The 17,473-nt window shown below is 31.8% G+C and overlaps 1 protein-coding gene across 1 annotated transcript in view; it reads right to left on the bottom strand.

The window, feature by feature from the left end:
* LOC133336594 (hemicentin-1) overlaps window positions 1–17,473 on the bottom strand; it is a gene marked incomplete at both ends in the record, with an annotated part of 109,084 nt that overhangs the window by 50,645 nt on the left and 40,966 nt on the right. The window contains one exon of the mRNA XM_061544875.1: window positions 16,112–16,242. Coding sequence (XP_061400859.1) covers window positions 16,112–16,242 — 131 coding nt within the window. The remainder of the gene's footprint in view (window positions 1–16,111; window positions 16,243–17,473) is intronic.

Here is a 17,473-nt window from a genome sequence, read left to right on the forward strand (position 1 = left end):
ACCCATTTGCTTTGTTGTAACACAAATATTTCTATGAACAAAAACAACAACAAAATAAACTAATTGCATGCAATAGCAAATAGAATCCATTAAGAAGCCATTTACAACAAATGCAATACTGCGTCTTGAGAAAATATCAGGCAAAAAAAAAAAACATTAATTCTTTAAGCTGTTACAAATTGCAATATTGCATTTAACCCCTTAGACAATACCTCCGCAGCAACTACATTTTGCAATGAACCGTCTTCTTTAAGATTACATATTTCCATCTCTTCCTCCACCTTCTACCATTTTCTTGTATTTCTCATTTTCTTTGCTACTCAATAAAAATTCAAGTGTTTCGTGCAATTTGTTTGGTATTATTCGAAAATATTCAATTACCCCTATTATTAATTACATTAAGTGTTTAATTGTAGCATAGCATTAATTATCGGGGAAAAAACAACGACAACGGCAACAAGAACAACAACAACAAAAAACAATTATCATTAATTTATTCAAATTGAAGGCAAATAAATTCTTCTTTGTGTCATTTGTCTTTTTGTGTTTTTTTGTCTCCTCGTTCTTTAGTTGATTTCTTTGTGTTTGGTTGTGTGTATGTGTGCTGAAAAATTGGTCAGTCAAGAAGAAGAAAGCGTAAATAATGAGCGCAGAAGAATATTTGCAAGTAGACAATCAATTTAATTATGTGTCAAAAATGTATATTAAAAAATCCTAACAGACAGTTAAATGTTGTTAACGGAAAAAATATATATATATTTTTTTAATTAATTATTTTTCTTTGGTTTGGAACTTTTTAATTACAATTATTAAAATAATATTTTCGAAAACCCACTCTACAACCAAGATTTTATTTTAAATTTTGCAAACATATTGCTGATAAGATGTATGATATTGAAAATGCTACTCATTATTGTGGATCACTTTTGATATGAGCCCATATTTTTTTGGTGTTTTAAAACTTCTAGCTACAGTAATTTTGCATTCAGGGTTCTTAGAGGAGGAAACAAATCTTTGCGGAACATTTTCGGATAGGTCCATATTTATACCCTTCACCACACTGTAGTACAGGGTATTATGTCTTTGTGCATATGTTTGTAACAGGCAAAAGGAAACGAGATAGACACATGGTTCCTTTTGAGAATATGCATAGAAATACTTTTTAAGTCGATTTATGCATGTCCGTCCGTCTGTCTGTCTGTCCATGTTAAATTGTAAACAAAGTACAGGTCGCATTTATGATATCAATTGGATGAAATTTGGCATAGGTCACTTATTTGGCCCAAGCACGAACCCTATTGAAATTGGGAAAAATCGGTTCAGATTTATAAACCCATATATATTTTCACCATTTAATGTAAATGGTGTACCAAAGTCCCAATGTATCTTTCGATTTGCACGAAATTTGCCACAACGTATTGAATTAGGTCTAGAATGATGTGTGTTAAGTTTCCTGAAAATCGGTCCAGATTTAGATATAGCTCCCATATATATTTTCGGTCGATTTAATGTAAATGGTGCACCAAAGTCCTTATATAGCTATCGAGTTGCACGAAATTTGGCACAGCGTAAGGAATTAGGTCAAGAATGGTGTGTGATAAGTTTCGTGAAAATCGGATCTATGAACTGTCCTTTCCTTCCTTAGCTGGCTTGTTACAGAACGGTTGTTCCATAAACCGAGCTTACAATAGTTTTCCGTCTCTCCGTCGGTCTTGTGCGCAAATCTACCAAGGTAAAAGGTGTCTTCCCCTTCTACTGGAACCAAAGTCCTTTTATATGCCTTTTCGATTTGCACGAAATTTAGCATAGCTTAATGTATTGGGTATATAATGATGTGTGCTAAGTTTCCTGAAAATCCTATAATAGCACGGGTAGTATCAGCGTCTTGTAAAGTGTGACTTTGGTCTGGCAGGAATTCTTCGACATATGGTTATGGTTTCGGTTTATTTATGGCGGTCCCAGTATATAAAGTCTTCGACATCTTCAAGTTCCACAGTTATTATATTGATTGCGCGTTATACCATTAGGCGTTTACGGGAACTTTGGCAGACTCCTTTTCAAATTGTTCAAAGGTGGCTGTAGTGAACTGTAGTTAATTAATCCCTGTTGAAATTACAGAATATGCACCAAACTCCTCGAAGATCATCCAAATAATCAACGGGTGTCCGATTGATATTTGCTTTAAATTGATTTACATAATTTTGCTCCATTGTAAGGAGCAACTCCTTATCTGACCAAATGAAAAATTTAGTATAGGCCTCAGAATGACATGTTTATGGAGACAACTTCATTTTACTGGTCCTTCAATAATGCGACGTCCGTTAGGATTCATCAAAGTGGTGAAGGATATCATATAGTCGGCCCCGTCCGACTTTACTACTTTCCTTACTGATTTTACTTGGTTTAAGCCCAAGTGACTCCAATGGGAAATAAGCAAATGTTTCCAGGAATTCTTTCACATGTATTTATGTCCATATAAAGGTATTGCTTATATATAAAAAGTATTGTGTACCGAACCGCACTTGAGAACTTTTAGTATACTGATTGTCATATATCGATTGTCATAGGCGAGGAAGGGAATCTGAAAGAGGTGCAAACATCCCTGGTTCAGAACATAGATCCGAAGATAGAGTTCAGTGATAATTGTGTATGATGTCATATACGTCGGCCCCGTCCGGCTCTTCTGCATCGTCCACTTGTTTTTGGGTTTATTTAATTTGGTACGCCTGCCACTTAACTTCCACAGCCTTCCATTGCGTATTTTCCCATAACAAGAAAATAAAGGGTTAATACAAACGAACAACAACTACAACAATGAAGCAAACCAACCCCATCAACCCCACCAATAAACAAATTTACTCATCGAAATAGTTAAACCGCAATTAAACTTGGCAAATCCCATTTCAATGCCATACTCTAAGGCTATTGTATGCTTTAGCAAATGCTTTTGTTTTCTTCTATGGCATTGTCGTTTCTTTTCCTATTTCCCTTACTTTAACAGAGAAAAAAACTATTGTGGATTTTTATGAAAACGTGAGAAAGAAGGAGAACGGGTGAGAGACAGAGCTTTTCAATTTGCCTTGAACTCATTTAGTTTAACAAAACAAGAAAACCCCTTTTGTACGCTAGACCATTTGACTATGCCACCGAGACACCCCCCCCCTCCCCCTAATATTGGAGAGGGGATTGCCTTTTCTTTTCGTTTTTTTTTTTTTTTTCATTCTTTGTAACGATGATGTTATGCCATCGTCAACGTCATTTGTAATTGTTGTTGTTATTGAAAACTCATTGTAATTTGTTTTCAGTGCAAACAAACAAACAACTTGACATACCTACACCCAGCCATCCACCCATACATGCAAGCATGCACACACTATACATTCCACAATAATTGTAAATGTTTCTATTATTAATACATATTATTAGATGATGAGTATATTGAGAGTGTACAAGGATAACCGATATGAGTTCATTGCTGGCTTTTTGTATTGTTTTGTGTTCCACTTACACCATCGCATTACGATTTGTTTTTTTTTTTTTTATTTTATAATATTCAATAGCAATACCAATCAATAGCATACGAGTACCCATTTTCACAAGGAGTCTATGTGGTTCCTTTTATTCTTTGTTTGCCTATCCACTTTTTTGCCTAGCAAAGTGAATTGTAGTTCCCCGCCCCTCCCCTCACATTTATGTCTTCAATAAATGTAATAGCATTTTTTTGCCATGAGAAAATTATTTTCAACTTTTGCTTTTTCTTGAATCTAAAATTCCGTGTTCCCCTCTGCACCCCTTTTTGGAATATATAACTATGGTGTATACTTTGTATTGAGTTTGTTTTGCCAACATTTGCATAGAAAACATCAAGTCAATTGGCAAAGAAGCCTACTGATGTTGTAAAATAAAATAGAAAATAATAATAAACATTAGCTTGTATAATATTACAGGGTGCTGCAGAACGTTTTATAGCAAAAATGTATTGGGGTAAATAAAGGGGGGAATTTTAGAAAGTTTTTTTTTACAATGACTATTTGTTGAAAAAATCCTTTTCAAAAAATTCACTATTGAAGATAGGCTTTAGAAAAATGATTCAAAAAATTCACAAGTGGGGATAGACTTTGAATCTTTGTTTCAAAATACAATTATTTGATATACAAATATTTAAAAAAACATACCCTCTCAGCAAACATTTAAAAATATTTTTAAGCAAATGACGACTGTGGATACTTCAATACGTGTAAGAGTATAAGCTTTTAATAATCATATGCCTAAGGGTTGGCTTTTTTGATTTCATGCTTCATATTTTTAAAACCTCTAAAAACCTTCGTGGATACATAGTTCAAAACTACGCTTAAAATCGGCTTTGAAAAAAAAAAATAAAAAATCTAGGACTGAGTATTGTCTTTCAATATTATTTCTAAAAAATACATGCCTACACATAGACATTGAAATAACCTCGACTGAAGATAGGCTTTAGCTTTGAAAAATATTGTTAAAAATCCTGGCATGAGAATAGCCCTAGGATAGGCTTTGAAAAAAAATATTTAAAAAACCAGTGAGCGGAGCAGTATAGTCGGACGGGACCGAAGATACGATACCCTACACAACTACCGCGGAACTCAAATTTTCTGCGAATGTTTATTCCGTCCAGATTCCCTTCACCGTGGGTTGTGTTGTGATGTTCGGCTTTCATTTGTGGTCTATATATCGACTCGAAAATAACACAAAAAATTAAGTTTTCGGTCCACATCATTCCAAAATTATTATCTGATAATCACCGAAAATTATAGGCGTTGTCCTTGACCATAATTGGAAGCTTATGGAACATTTCAAAGCGATCATCACTATAGTTCCGCTCTCTAGAGTGATAATGGGTTACTAAATAATATACGAATACGGAGATACCTGTAAATATTTATGTGTAACTCCCACATCCGAGCACATACAACAATATAATTGGCCTTAATTTAAAGGTAAACCACTCCTCTTGGATATAATATCAAACTCTCGGATCTATGTCATTCAGGGGTAAATATATACGCCATAGAATACAAATGTTGTCATTTTTCACACAAAAGTCAGGGTCCGTTTGACCCGCTAAATATTGACCGATCTTTATCAAAACAGGCATGCTTATTCTTTGGCTCGACCCCCTTCTCCATGCAAAATTTCACGATGTTCGGGCCATTATTGCGGCCTGTGGAGCGACCAGAAAAACCGACAAAAATTTAATTTCGTGAAGATTGGTCAATAACTGTGGCCTGTATCGTGTTTACAAACTATAATGAACAGACGGACGGACGGACACACATGTCTAGATCGACTCAGCTAGTCGAGATACGACGATCGGTATACTTAAAGGTGGGTCTAGTACCAATATTTCGCGGCGTTACAAACTTTTGGGGCTGCACAAGGCTATAATACCCTGAAAACATAGTTGTGTAGGGTATAAAAATACATGCCTACACATAGACATTGAAATAACCTCGACTGAAGATAGGCTTTGGCTTATTTTTGGCTTTAAAAAAATATTGTTAAAAATCCTGGCATGAGAATAGTCCTAGGATAGGCTTTGAAAAAAATATTTAAAAAAATCGCTTGAATATAGGCTTTGAAAAAATAAAAAAAACACCAAACTGAAGATAGCCTTTGAAAAAATCCAAACCAAAAGATAGTTTCTGAAAAATATTAACAAAAACCAGACCTGAGAATAGCTGTTAATAAAATATGTTTAAAAAAATAGCCTGGGAATAGTCTAAAGATAGGCTTTGAAATATGTTTAATATATCCACATCTGAGGATACGCTTAAAAAATATATATTTTAAAAAATCCACGCCTGGGAATAGACGTTGAAAACATTTTTTTTATAAACTCTAAGCTTGTGTATAGTTTTAAAGAAGACATAAATATTTCTTTTTTCAAAAATTGACGCGTGTGTATACCCTTTAAAAATCTACGGCTTGGAATAGTCTTTGTAAAAAATCGAAGCCAGTTAATTGACCTAAAAATTAGTTGTCAACATTTCACACCTGTTTAAAAATATTAAAAATTAATCTATAGATAAATTGTGAAGTCTTTGAAAACCAATTTCATTAAATCCACGCCTGAGGTTAGACTTTTGAAAAAACTTAGCTGCGGAATGGATATCATAAAAAGAATTCTAGAAAGTCCACGCCTTTAAAAACCATAGAAATATATTTTTAAAACTCCTAGCCTTTGCTCAACTTAAACTTGTTAAATCACTGCCTGATTTCAGACCTTTCAACTTTCTTGGATAAAAAAATAGAAATTATGTTTTCTAAATATTGTATCTAAATTAGGAGTTTTTACATTTTCCAAATCGTCCATTATTTACAAACACTATTTTCCGTCAGAATAAAAGGGGCTCATATCTGATGTGGTAATAGTATTTTTCACAGTGCTTTATATCCGGCGATATATGTGTATACATATTGTTACAGACGCCCAATTAAAATGTTACCAAGCCCTTTTAGTCGTTACTCAACACTCTGTGATTTTTTTTAACCGCTGCTAATGGTTACCAGTATCAGTTTACTTCCTAGATACGCTTTTCATTTTTGTTTTTTTTTTTTTTGTGCAGCTTGTTTCCCAAGGATTTTACAAATGAAAAGAAAAATCATTCAATTATGCATTGTCTGATGTTGCTGTGCTGTTGGTTGTTGGTGTTTTCGTTTTTTTTACCCCGTTTGCCTAACAGCTTTGAATCTTTAAGTTGTTATACCCCCGGCCTAGTGTGGCATAATAACGCATTTGCTCTTTGACACAAACGCACGAACACACATACACATAAACATTTATACCAGGAAAAACGTTAATTTAAACGCTGATGGGTTTGTTGATGCGTGCCATGGTGTTTTTTTCGTTCCTTCTTTTGTATGCTGTTAACATGCGTGTGTAGTTGGAGGGATGTGTGAGTGAGTGTGTGTGTGCTTTCGGTGCATTGGTGTATAAATTTGTTTTGCCTGCCTACATTTGCAAAGTGCAAAGGCACGGAAAATCCCCATACTCTGCCGTTGCCTAGTTGGATGGATATTCGCTTTATGTGTTTAATTGGCGTAGAATGGAATTTTAGCGTTACGTTGCGTAGCCAAACAAAACAACTTTTATATTTGCATATAAATAATTTATGGCAATTTTGAATTTAAAACTGGTATTTTGTTGGTGTATTGTGAGTGATGGTGTATTATGTAGGGGGAAGGCAATGGAAAAATCAACGGATTATAATAATATCCTTCAAATATTCGTTTGATGCAGCGAAAGGTGTTGATAGCTGGTATGTCATGGCTGCATGCATTTAAGTGTTTACTTAATGTCAAGGATTAATACAAAGTGTAATGTGAATGGTATTGTATTAGTTGTGGATCAATATTTTATGTTGTCGAGGAAAGGTCAAATGATAAACATAATAATATACATAGTAATTAAACATAATAATATACATTTTGTATGAATTATCAGACTGCATTAAAAATAATGTTTTCAAGGCCCTGGATTAGGCGCACATTTTTTTACAAAATATTTTTCTAGGCACACTGTTGTGAGTTTTTATACCCTTTTTGTAGACCCAAATGGTGCACCAAAGTCCCTCAACATATTTCGATTTGCACGTAATTTGGCACACCATACTGAATTGAGTATGGCCATGATAATTTTACACCAAATAATCAATGAGTGTCTGATTGAGATTAAACTATAAACAGTGCAGCATACCGAATAGCGTGTGTCAAATTTGTTTTAAATCGGTTTACAAAATTTAGCATATGTTGCAGAATGTGAAGTTAATATAAATTATTCTCTGATAAGTTTCCTTGAATTCAAAATTTAGGTTCATGTGTAGGGATATGTTAGTCGGTTCAGATATAGACAAAGGTCACATATTTAAGTTCGTTCAATTTCATGTAAATTTTCCTTCGAAAAATCATAGTCTTTTAGGATACATATGTTGACTATACCCAAAGTGGTGAAGGGTATCATAAAGTCGGCCCAGTCCGACTTTACTACCTTCCGTACTGGTTTTAAAAATAATTTGCCTGGTGAATTTTTCAAAATATTTCGAGAGTTGATTTTGTGTCTTGCCTTTTAGACAAATATTATATTCAAGTCCCAGTATGTGGAGTAGATTTCTTAAGGTTTTTTTTTCCGATTGTTCTCCTATTAAATTGCAAGTACTTTTTCTCTTATATATATATATATTTCATTTTTTAGAAATTATTTAACCCCTTTTATTTTTAATATTTGCAATCAATTTTAATGCTATGTAAAAATGTCAAAAATCATGCCACATAGATAAAATGGACCTTCAAATAAATATATATTTTTTCCATTTTTAATCCTACACTATGATTGTCATATTCAATTTCCTGCTCCATTCGCAAAATATTACCACGAAATCTAATTTTAAAATTTCCTCTTTTCAACTGTAGGATTAATTAAAGCGGCTAAGAAGAAAATAAAACATTTATTTTTGTTCTCCTGCTTGTGGTTTTCGTTTTTATTATCTTAACCTAAATGTATAATTTACATTAGCACTATCTCTAAATCAGTAATCCCTTGTCACAGGTTTTGGGGTCATACTTTCGGTAGTTGTGTGTGAAAAGAAGGATTAAATCAAAAAAACTAAAATAAACTCAACCGAACCGAACCGACACCAAAAATGAGGCCATGTTTTAGATTTTAGTAATAGTCCCAGTAACCAAAATTGTAATAGAAATGGTGAATTGCAGATAAAATGAAATCGAGTGACACAATTTTGTGTCACTTACTAGCAAGGCTTTAGCTGCAGTACCAAAAAAAAAAAAACAACAACACTAATTCCCAAATGGACCACAAAAACCAACCTTTAATGTGACCCTTTAGACAAAACTAACATCCATGGAAAAAAAAAAAGTTTGGTTTAACCCATTTCAGAAAAAAACCCTTAAACTAAAACATACACACATAATTAGTAAAACCTTCATCACCTCTTCCCCACCCGATGTGGGTGCACTCACGCATTCACACGCTTAGTTGGTTTTATAGACATTTGTATAACTATTTAAGTTCAAGGTTACACAATAATTCTTTCTGAAAAGTCAAAACAAACAAACAAACGTTTTTTTTTTTTGTAATTATGGACCTGTCATGTGAGTGTGTGTGCGTGTTTTGGACATGCAAGTAGGTAAATAAGCATGGGTTTTTTATGGCTTGTTTTAGAATTCTGTCCTGACCAATGCAAAATTTACATTTGCGGTAAATATAAATTACAATTTTAAGGACATTTACAAGTAGTCCTCCGAGACCTTGATATATGTAACCCAAGCATTTGAACAGAGTATGTATGTATGAGGGCTTATGTGTTTGTCAGATGTTTCTCTAACACGAATTTAATATACAGAAATATATATTAAAGATTTCAAATAGAAGTATAACAATTTTTTTGGCATTGGAAGGAATTTGATGATGAAGCCAAGCCTCTATAGGGTCTTTGAAAAAAAAAGAAAAAAAAATTGAATAATTCAGGCTTCTGTACGGACTTTGAATATATATATATATATATATATATATATATAAGAAATATAACAATTTTTTTATTGAAGAATTTAGGAAAATATATATATATATATATATATATATATATTGAAAAATCAAGGCCTCTGTAGGGTCTTTGAAAAAATTCTTTAAATACAGCTCGATGCTGTAAAAAATCCACACATATATCTTTTGGTTCCATGAGGAAATTACGTTAGTTTCGATATAGACCCTCATGCATATACATGTTGACAACACGCATACGCAACAAGACCTTGATATATGTAACCCAGACCTTTATACAACGTATGTATGTATGAGGGCTGAAGTGCTTGTGAGATGTTTCTTTAACACGAATTTAATATACAGAAATATATATTAAAGATTTAAAATAGAAGTATAACAATTTTTTTTTTTTTTGGCATTGAAAGGAATTTGTTTAAGAAGCCAAGCCTCTATAGGGTCTTGGAAAAAGGAAAAAAATATTGAAGAATTCACGCTTTCAGGTCTTTGAAATATATATAAAAAAACTCTTTAAATACAGGTTGATGCTGTAAAAAATCCACATATATCTCTCTTGGTTCCTTGAGGAAATTACGTTAATTTCGATATAGACCCTGTTGCGTATACATATTGACAACACGCATACGCAACAGTGTATATGAAGCTTGAATATGAAAAATACGTCTAATCGATTATTATTATTAAATTCAAATAACACCCAATAATGAATGTGTTCAATTTTTATGTTATTTCATTACATTTAATAGAATAATTTCATGGCAGTAAATAATGAATGGTATAGCTCTCCATGTGCTTCATTTCCACAATGTTATTCCCTCAATACATCTTCAAATAATTAACGGTAATTAAAACAACAGCAACAATTTGTCTTGCTTGTCATAATTAATTCAATTTAGCCTGTCAGTACTAACACAAATCCATTACACACACATACCCACGCAGATAATCAACAAATATTTAATGAAATACTAGAAAATTTCACATAACTAGGCATAATTAAGTGCATACCGTCATTACTACTTATCCAAGACCAGAATAATTTCTGGAAGGTAAAATTTATGTTCAAAGTTCAGTTCATTAGCAAGTTTACACCTCAGTGATGAGTGGCATTAGCTGATAAAACGTAATGTAAGGCAACAGGGCTACGATACGCTATGTCAGCCACATCGATGAATACACGTTCATTAATATTAATTGTCCTTTTCTTGGTAAAAATAATACAATACAACTAGAAATCAACAACAACAACAACGAGAGCAGCAGCATGGAGTCCTGTTGTTGTATTTCGTAAATACAATTCTGTGATCTGATTAACAAAGAAGGTTAACTTGTTGTTGTAGTTGTTAGTAGCTGGAAGAAGAACTGCCGAGGCCGTCACTCACCTAGAAAATTTATGGTGAGTTGGTAATTTTTAGTCGAAATGCAGCTTTCAAGTATCAATTAAGCGGTCTTTCATTTTGACTTCCCAATGTGGTTTTGTTGTTGTCGTTGTTGCTGGTGTAGTTGTAGACAACTTTAATCAAACTAATTATTAATTTATGTTGCGTGCTTGCTTGTTAATTGTCAATGTTAATGAATAATTCAATAAAACCGTGTAAATCGTATTCGAATAACCTCGAACACTGGTAGATTGGCATATGGAGTGGGGTGCGGTACGGTGCGGTGCGTTGGAGGCAATATGTATATGTGGTCTACCCCTCTCCCTCTCTTTCACTTTCTGTGTGCATAGCTGAACAAAGAAACACTTCGTTAAATGCTGAGTGTTTTCTTTTGCATGATATCCTTGTAGAGCAGGTCTTGACTCATTGAGTATGCTGTGCAAAACTCTATTTGGTAGAAGGGAGGGAGGATTTATTGCAATGCACAGTTGTTAGGCAAAAGGAGGAATAAAGGGTTATATGAAAAACAATAGAGAAAATGACGATTATATTGAATAAATAAACATGGACATCACAGCGTATACGTGTTGACACTATGTATACGCCACCATAGACAAAGAACGAACATTTGTTATTAGGAGACAAAATAAAATGTAGGTCTTTTAGGATTGCAATTATAAACGTTTTTTAGGATCGGAAACTATTTTGCAAAAACAAAATACAAATGGTATCCCAAATAAACCGCCAACACTATTGGAAATATATATTTTTTTCCTATTTCCCAATCTATCGCTCTTCAATCTTAATGTCCTTGAATTATATACTTGTAGATTATATATAGGGTAAAATATCAAATGACACATAGTAATTTTCTGTGTTCAATAAATTTGTTGCAAACAACAAAAAATCCATATTTAACCTTACAATAACCCTTTAAATGCTATTCTCTGTGTTGTTCCTTCTCACCCCGTAACCAAAATAGAATCACAAATGGATATACTATTGTAGTCGGTTAAAAGTTCGTTGTATTTTTAACGTTTATAGCAGAACACCAACCAACCTTAGCAAATATTAATGAATGCCAAAAAAAGCTTTAGATATCCTTGAAAATGTATATAAAATGAAACTTTATTTGGTTTTGTTTGACAAACGGAATATTTTAACACCATTGCTAAATTAACAGAAATGTCGTAAAATTGGCGAGTACTAAACGTTTCCTTGGTATGAGTTTTATGTTTTAGCTGAGTTGAGGTTAATATCCATAATATCATTTACAAGCGAAGTAGATTTTTATTGAAACCATTTTTCTGCTCATGATTTTTATGAGAACAACTGAATAAGAAAAAAAAACTATTTTAGGGATATTTTATTGATGGAAACAATAAAGAAACTGAGGGAATTTGAATACGTTGGGGATATTTAAAAAATTAAACGTAGCCCCCAATTTTGAAAATATAGTTTTTCAAGTACTATATCAAGTGCCGAGCAAGCAAGGACACCAAGATTGGATTTTTTCAAATAAACAAACCAGTATTTCATGTATACAGATTTTTAAAAAATTGTTTAAGGGACTACCAAGAAGTATGGATTTTCAAAGAATAGTTTTTCAAGGACCAACCGATAAATGTGAATTTTTAAGAATTATTTTTTTAAGGACCAGGGCGTGAATTAAAAAAAGAGTGGATTTTTAAAGAGTATTTTTTCAAGGATCAACTGACCAATAAGCGTGGATTTTTAAACAATATTTTTTCAAGGATCAACTGACCATTAAAACAACAACATTTTTTCAAGGATCAACTGACCAATAAGCGTGGATTTTGAAACAATATTTTTTCAAGAATCAGTTGACCAATATGCGTGGATGTTTAAAGAATATTTTTTCAAAGATCAACAGACCAATAAGCGTGGAGTATTAAAGAATATATCTTCAAGGATCAACTGACCAATAAGCGTGGATTTTTAAATAATGTTTTTTCAAGGATCAACTGACAATAAGCGTGGATTTTTAAACAATATTTTTTCAAGGATCAACTGACCAATATGCGTGAACTTTTAAACAATATTTTTTCAAGGATCAACTGACCAATAAGCGTGGATTTTTAACGAATATTTTTTCAAGGATCAACTGACCAAAAAGCGTGGTTAATAATCCACGGATATTTTTTTTCATGGATCAACTGACCAATAAGCGTGGATTTTTAAACAATATTTTTTCAAGGATCAACTGACCAATATGCGTTGACTTTTAAACCATATTTTTTCAAGGATCAACTGACCAATAAACGTGGATTTTTAAACAATATTTTTTCAAGGATCAACTGACCAATAAGCGTGGATTTTTAAACAACATTTTTTCAAGGATCAACTGACCAATAAGCGTGGATTTTTAAACAATATTTTTTCAAGGATCAACTGACCAATATGCGTGAACTTTTAAACAATATTTTTTCAAGGATCAACTGACCAATAAGCGTGGATTTTTAACGAATATTTTTTCAAGGATCAACTGACCAAAAAGCGTGGATTTTAATAATCCACGGATATTTTTTTTTCATGGATCAACTGACCAATAAGCGTGGATTTTTAAACAATATTTTTTCAAGGATCAACTGACCAATATGCGTGGACTTTTAAACAATATTTTTTCAAGGATCAACTGACCAATAAACGTGGATTTTTAAACAATATTTTTTCAAGGATCAACTGACCAATAAGCGTGGATTTTTAAATATTATTTTGCAAGGATCAACTGACCAATAAGCGTGGATTTTTAAATATTATTTTGCAAGGATCAACTGACCAATAAGCGTGGATTTTTAAACAATATTTTTTTAACGATTTAAACCATTTTTTTCAAAGACCATGCCTTGTCACAAAGTTTTATAAAAGTCAAAAATAAATTATTTTCACATCCATGTATAAAATTAAAAAAAAATCTTAGTTTATTTGCAAATCAACAGATTTCTGATTCAATGACTTTAAAATAAACCTAAAATTCATATATATTTTGCAAAACTCTCCTAAAACTATAAATTTTATTATACATATTTTTTATTCTTCCTGTAGAAAATTCTATAAAATATGAAAGGGAATGAAAGCATGTTATACAAAATGCAATCAAGCAAATTGAAAACAGTACTTAATTGCTACAAATTAATTGAATACAGAAAATAACTTATATATATAAACGAATGTGAGTGTGTGTGCGTGTAAACCATACATATTACACACAGAAGCAAATAAAGTCTTTAGTTATGCTTGTAAAAGCAAATCTGTAAATATGGCATTTGTCGATTTGTCTTGTTTTTTGCCACTAGATGCAGTTGTCTAATAATGTTTAATTTTCTTTTTTCTAAATTTGTTTTTCTTCTTCTTCATCCTGTTCTACGGAGAATAGTTCATATATTCTTTCATTGTACAGATGTTATAATACAATTTTACCATATATATATATATATATATAGAGAGTTTTCCATGTGTTCTGTCGTCCACAAAACCTATATACACTAGATAGAGTGTGTCTCTGTGTGTTTGCATTAGGCATTATTTGTTAACTAGATGTGAGTACTTGTACTTCTTTTTTTTGTGGAATATTTTTCTATGTCTTTTTGAACCGCATTGCCCAAAAAATATATATTTTTTTCCCAATGATATCACATTGTCAGTTTTAAAATGCATAGTCATTTTGCATTTTTGTTATTATTGTTATTGAGTATATATATCATGGACACATGTGTGTGTTCGTGTGTGTTTGTGTGCTTATGCATAGATTTGAACCCATAAGCCAATCAATGTCTATGTTGTTTTATTTCTAAATGGAATTTTCAATTATTGTTCACAAAATGTAGTTAGAGCCTTGTTAAGCATCTCAATGCACAATGGGTTGAAAATACATAATTTAAAATGTATATTTTTAAATTTACAACTTTATAAATTCTATTTATTGTTTCTGGATATTTTTAAAAATTTATTCATGCCTTAAAAAGAAACAAAGAATTTTTTTAAGACTTGTATCTCTTTTTTAAATAATATAGGCTCCTTTTAAAAAGAAAAATATTAACTATGTTTAAATGATACTAAAGGTCCTTACAGTAATTGTTTCCAAGTTCCTGCGCTTATCTATTTGTGTATAAACACGCTTTACGGAGCCCTTCAAATGTTTTTTTTTTCAAAAAATCTACGCCTTACGGAGTCCTTCAAATATGTGTTTTAAAAAACCCCACGGCATACGGAGTCCTTAAATATCATCGACCTACGGGGACTCTGTAGTTCGATAATATTTAATGACAAAATATTTTTTTTAAATCCACGGCTCAGGGAGTCCATCAAAATTGCAAATAAATTTCCGACTCAAATATATTTGTTTTTAATCCACGTTTTAGGGAGTCCTTCAAAAGTATTTTTAAAAAAAACATCAATGCTTAAGAAGTCTTTGAAAATTCTTTTTTTTAACAAATCAATGGTTAAAGAAATCTTTCAAAATCACCTCAAAAAACTCAATCCACTACTTAGAGAAAATAGTTTATTCCAAGTTTTATTTCTTAAATAAAATATACTCCCGGTTGAGGCCTTGAATTTATTTTACATAAATCCACATTTTAAGAGTCATTGAAAATAAAAAAAGAGTTCTTGAAATATTATTTCAAAATATCCACACCTTTTTAACAAATTTTATTTATTATTTTATTTTGATGTTTCTCATTAATTGCCCATTGTATTGGTAATTAATTTAATTCAAAAAAAGAAATATTTCAATGCAAATCAATGAAGAAGACTATTTCAGCATGTAAATTAAAAATTCAATTTAGTTTCTGTGTGTGCGGTTAGTTTGCCAACAAAATGAAAACCCAAAGTAATATCCATTTGGAGTTCATGTATTCGAATGCTATTCAATTGAACTTTAACATTCCAATAAATATTATCAAAATATGAAATAGTTATTGCCAACAAATTTTTCTAAATTAAAATTTAAAATATTTCTTGAAAAAAAAACTGGAAATTTTCAAATTAATGATTGTGGAGAGCAATAAAATGCTTTTCTAAGAGGAATTTAATATTTTTGGTTAAATAAATAAAATTCCTAAAATTTTAGATTAAATTTCAGAATTTTTTTTTATTTTTAATTTCATATTTTTATCTAAAAAATAATAATAATAATTGTTATACAATATCTACTTACATTGTGTTTCCATACAACTTTATATGCTGCTGGATTTGCATGGACTTTACACTCAAAATAGACATCATCGCCTTCTTCAATATCTTCGGGATTAAGATTTGAGCCTAAATCCAATTGTAATGTTGGCACAACTGAAACAAAAACAACAAGAACAGCCATAAGACAAATAAAATATTGTTCGAAGAATCAAAATTGATTTTCAGAGAAAATAAAAATGCAATTTGATTTATGCAGAAAATTTAATTAAAAGAAAATATACCATAGATATTGAAAATAAACTAATACTTTATGTTATTATTTAAAAATAACTCATACACACGCATATGCACATGCAAGTGTATGTGTATGTGTGCATGCTTAAAGTTTGTTTAGCTCTGGATCTTATTACTTGGCTTTGTCGAAGAAAAAAATATTCTTATTTTCTTATCGGAAAAAGATTTTGTACTTGAATGGATTTTTTGTTTTTGTTTGGACTTTGTGTGTGTTTTTTCATTTTCTCTCTCTATCTTTCCCCTTTTCATAAAATCTGTTTTCTTTCAAGGAAAAAGATACACAAATGTGTGTGTGTGCATATAAAGGGCTTACAGTGTCACATGAAAGTTTGTTTGTGTGCGGTAGAGAGAGGGGTAGTGATGTCGAAAAGGGGGGGGCGACACAAGTAAAATAACACCAAAATAGTATCATTACGGTTTGCAACGAGCTCTTCAACAAGAACCCTACAACAACAGCAGCAACGACAAAGGGTTAAGCTGTGATTATCGGGTATTAGTGTCACTTACTTTCCAGCTCAATCTTAGTGAATGTTTGTTGATGGCTAACAGACACAGACGCACATACACAACCAAACACAGACAGACAGACAGCGCAGCACCAAGGTCCCTCTTTCTTCGTTATTAATAATATCTGTGTATCTCATCATTGCTAGTTTTCTTTTGTTTTTTCTTCATTTTTTTCTTTCTCACAGATTATTTTAATTATTTGTATCTTACTTTCTTCATATTCTTTGTTTCACAATGGAATTTTGGTTTTCCTTTTCGTCTCATTTAAAAAAAAGATTTGTTGGATTTACTTAAAGACCAAAAAAAAACTAATTTGGTTTCTTGTTTTCCCGTTTGATGTTGTTGTTTTTTTTTTTTCAATAATATTTGCAATACCCTAAGCTGATTTATTTTTACTTTTCTGCAAAATACTGTTTACAGCTTGTCAGGAATTTTTGTGCAAATATTTGTTGTCGTTTCTTTACCTCGTTAAAATGACTAATAGCAGGAAAAACAACAGCAACGACGACAAACCAAAGAAATAATTACATGTATTATCACAGAAGGGACGGGTGAAGGGGGTGGGGAAAAGGAAAATTGAGCG

This window comes from Musca vetustissima, unplaced genomic scaffold, assembly GCF_032173495.1.
Source record: "Musca vetustissima isolate MV318-11 ecotype Yass unplaced genomic scaffold, APGP_CSIRO_Mvet_v1 utg39299, whole genome shotgun sequence".
Lineage (NCBI taxonomy): Eukaryota > Metazoa > Arthropoda > Insecta > Diptera > Muscidae > Musca > Musca vetustissima.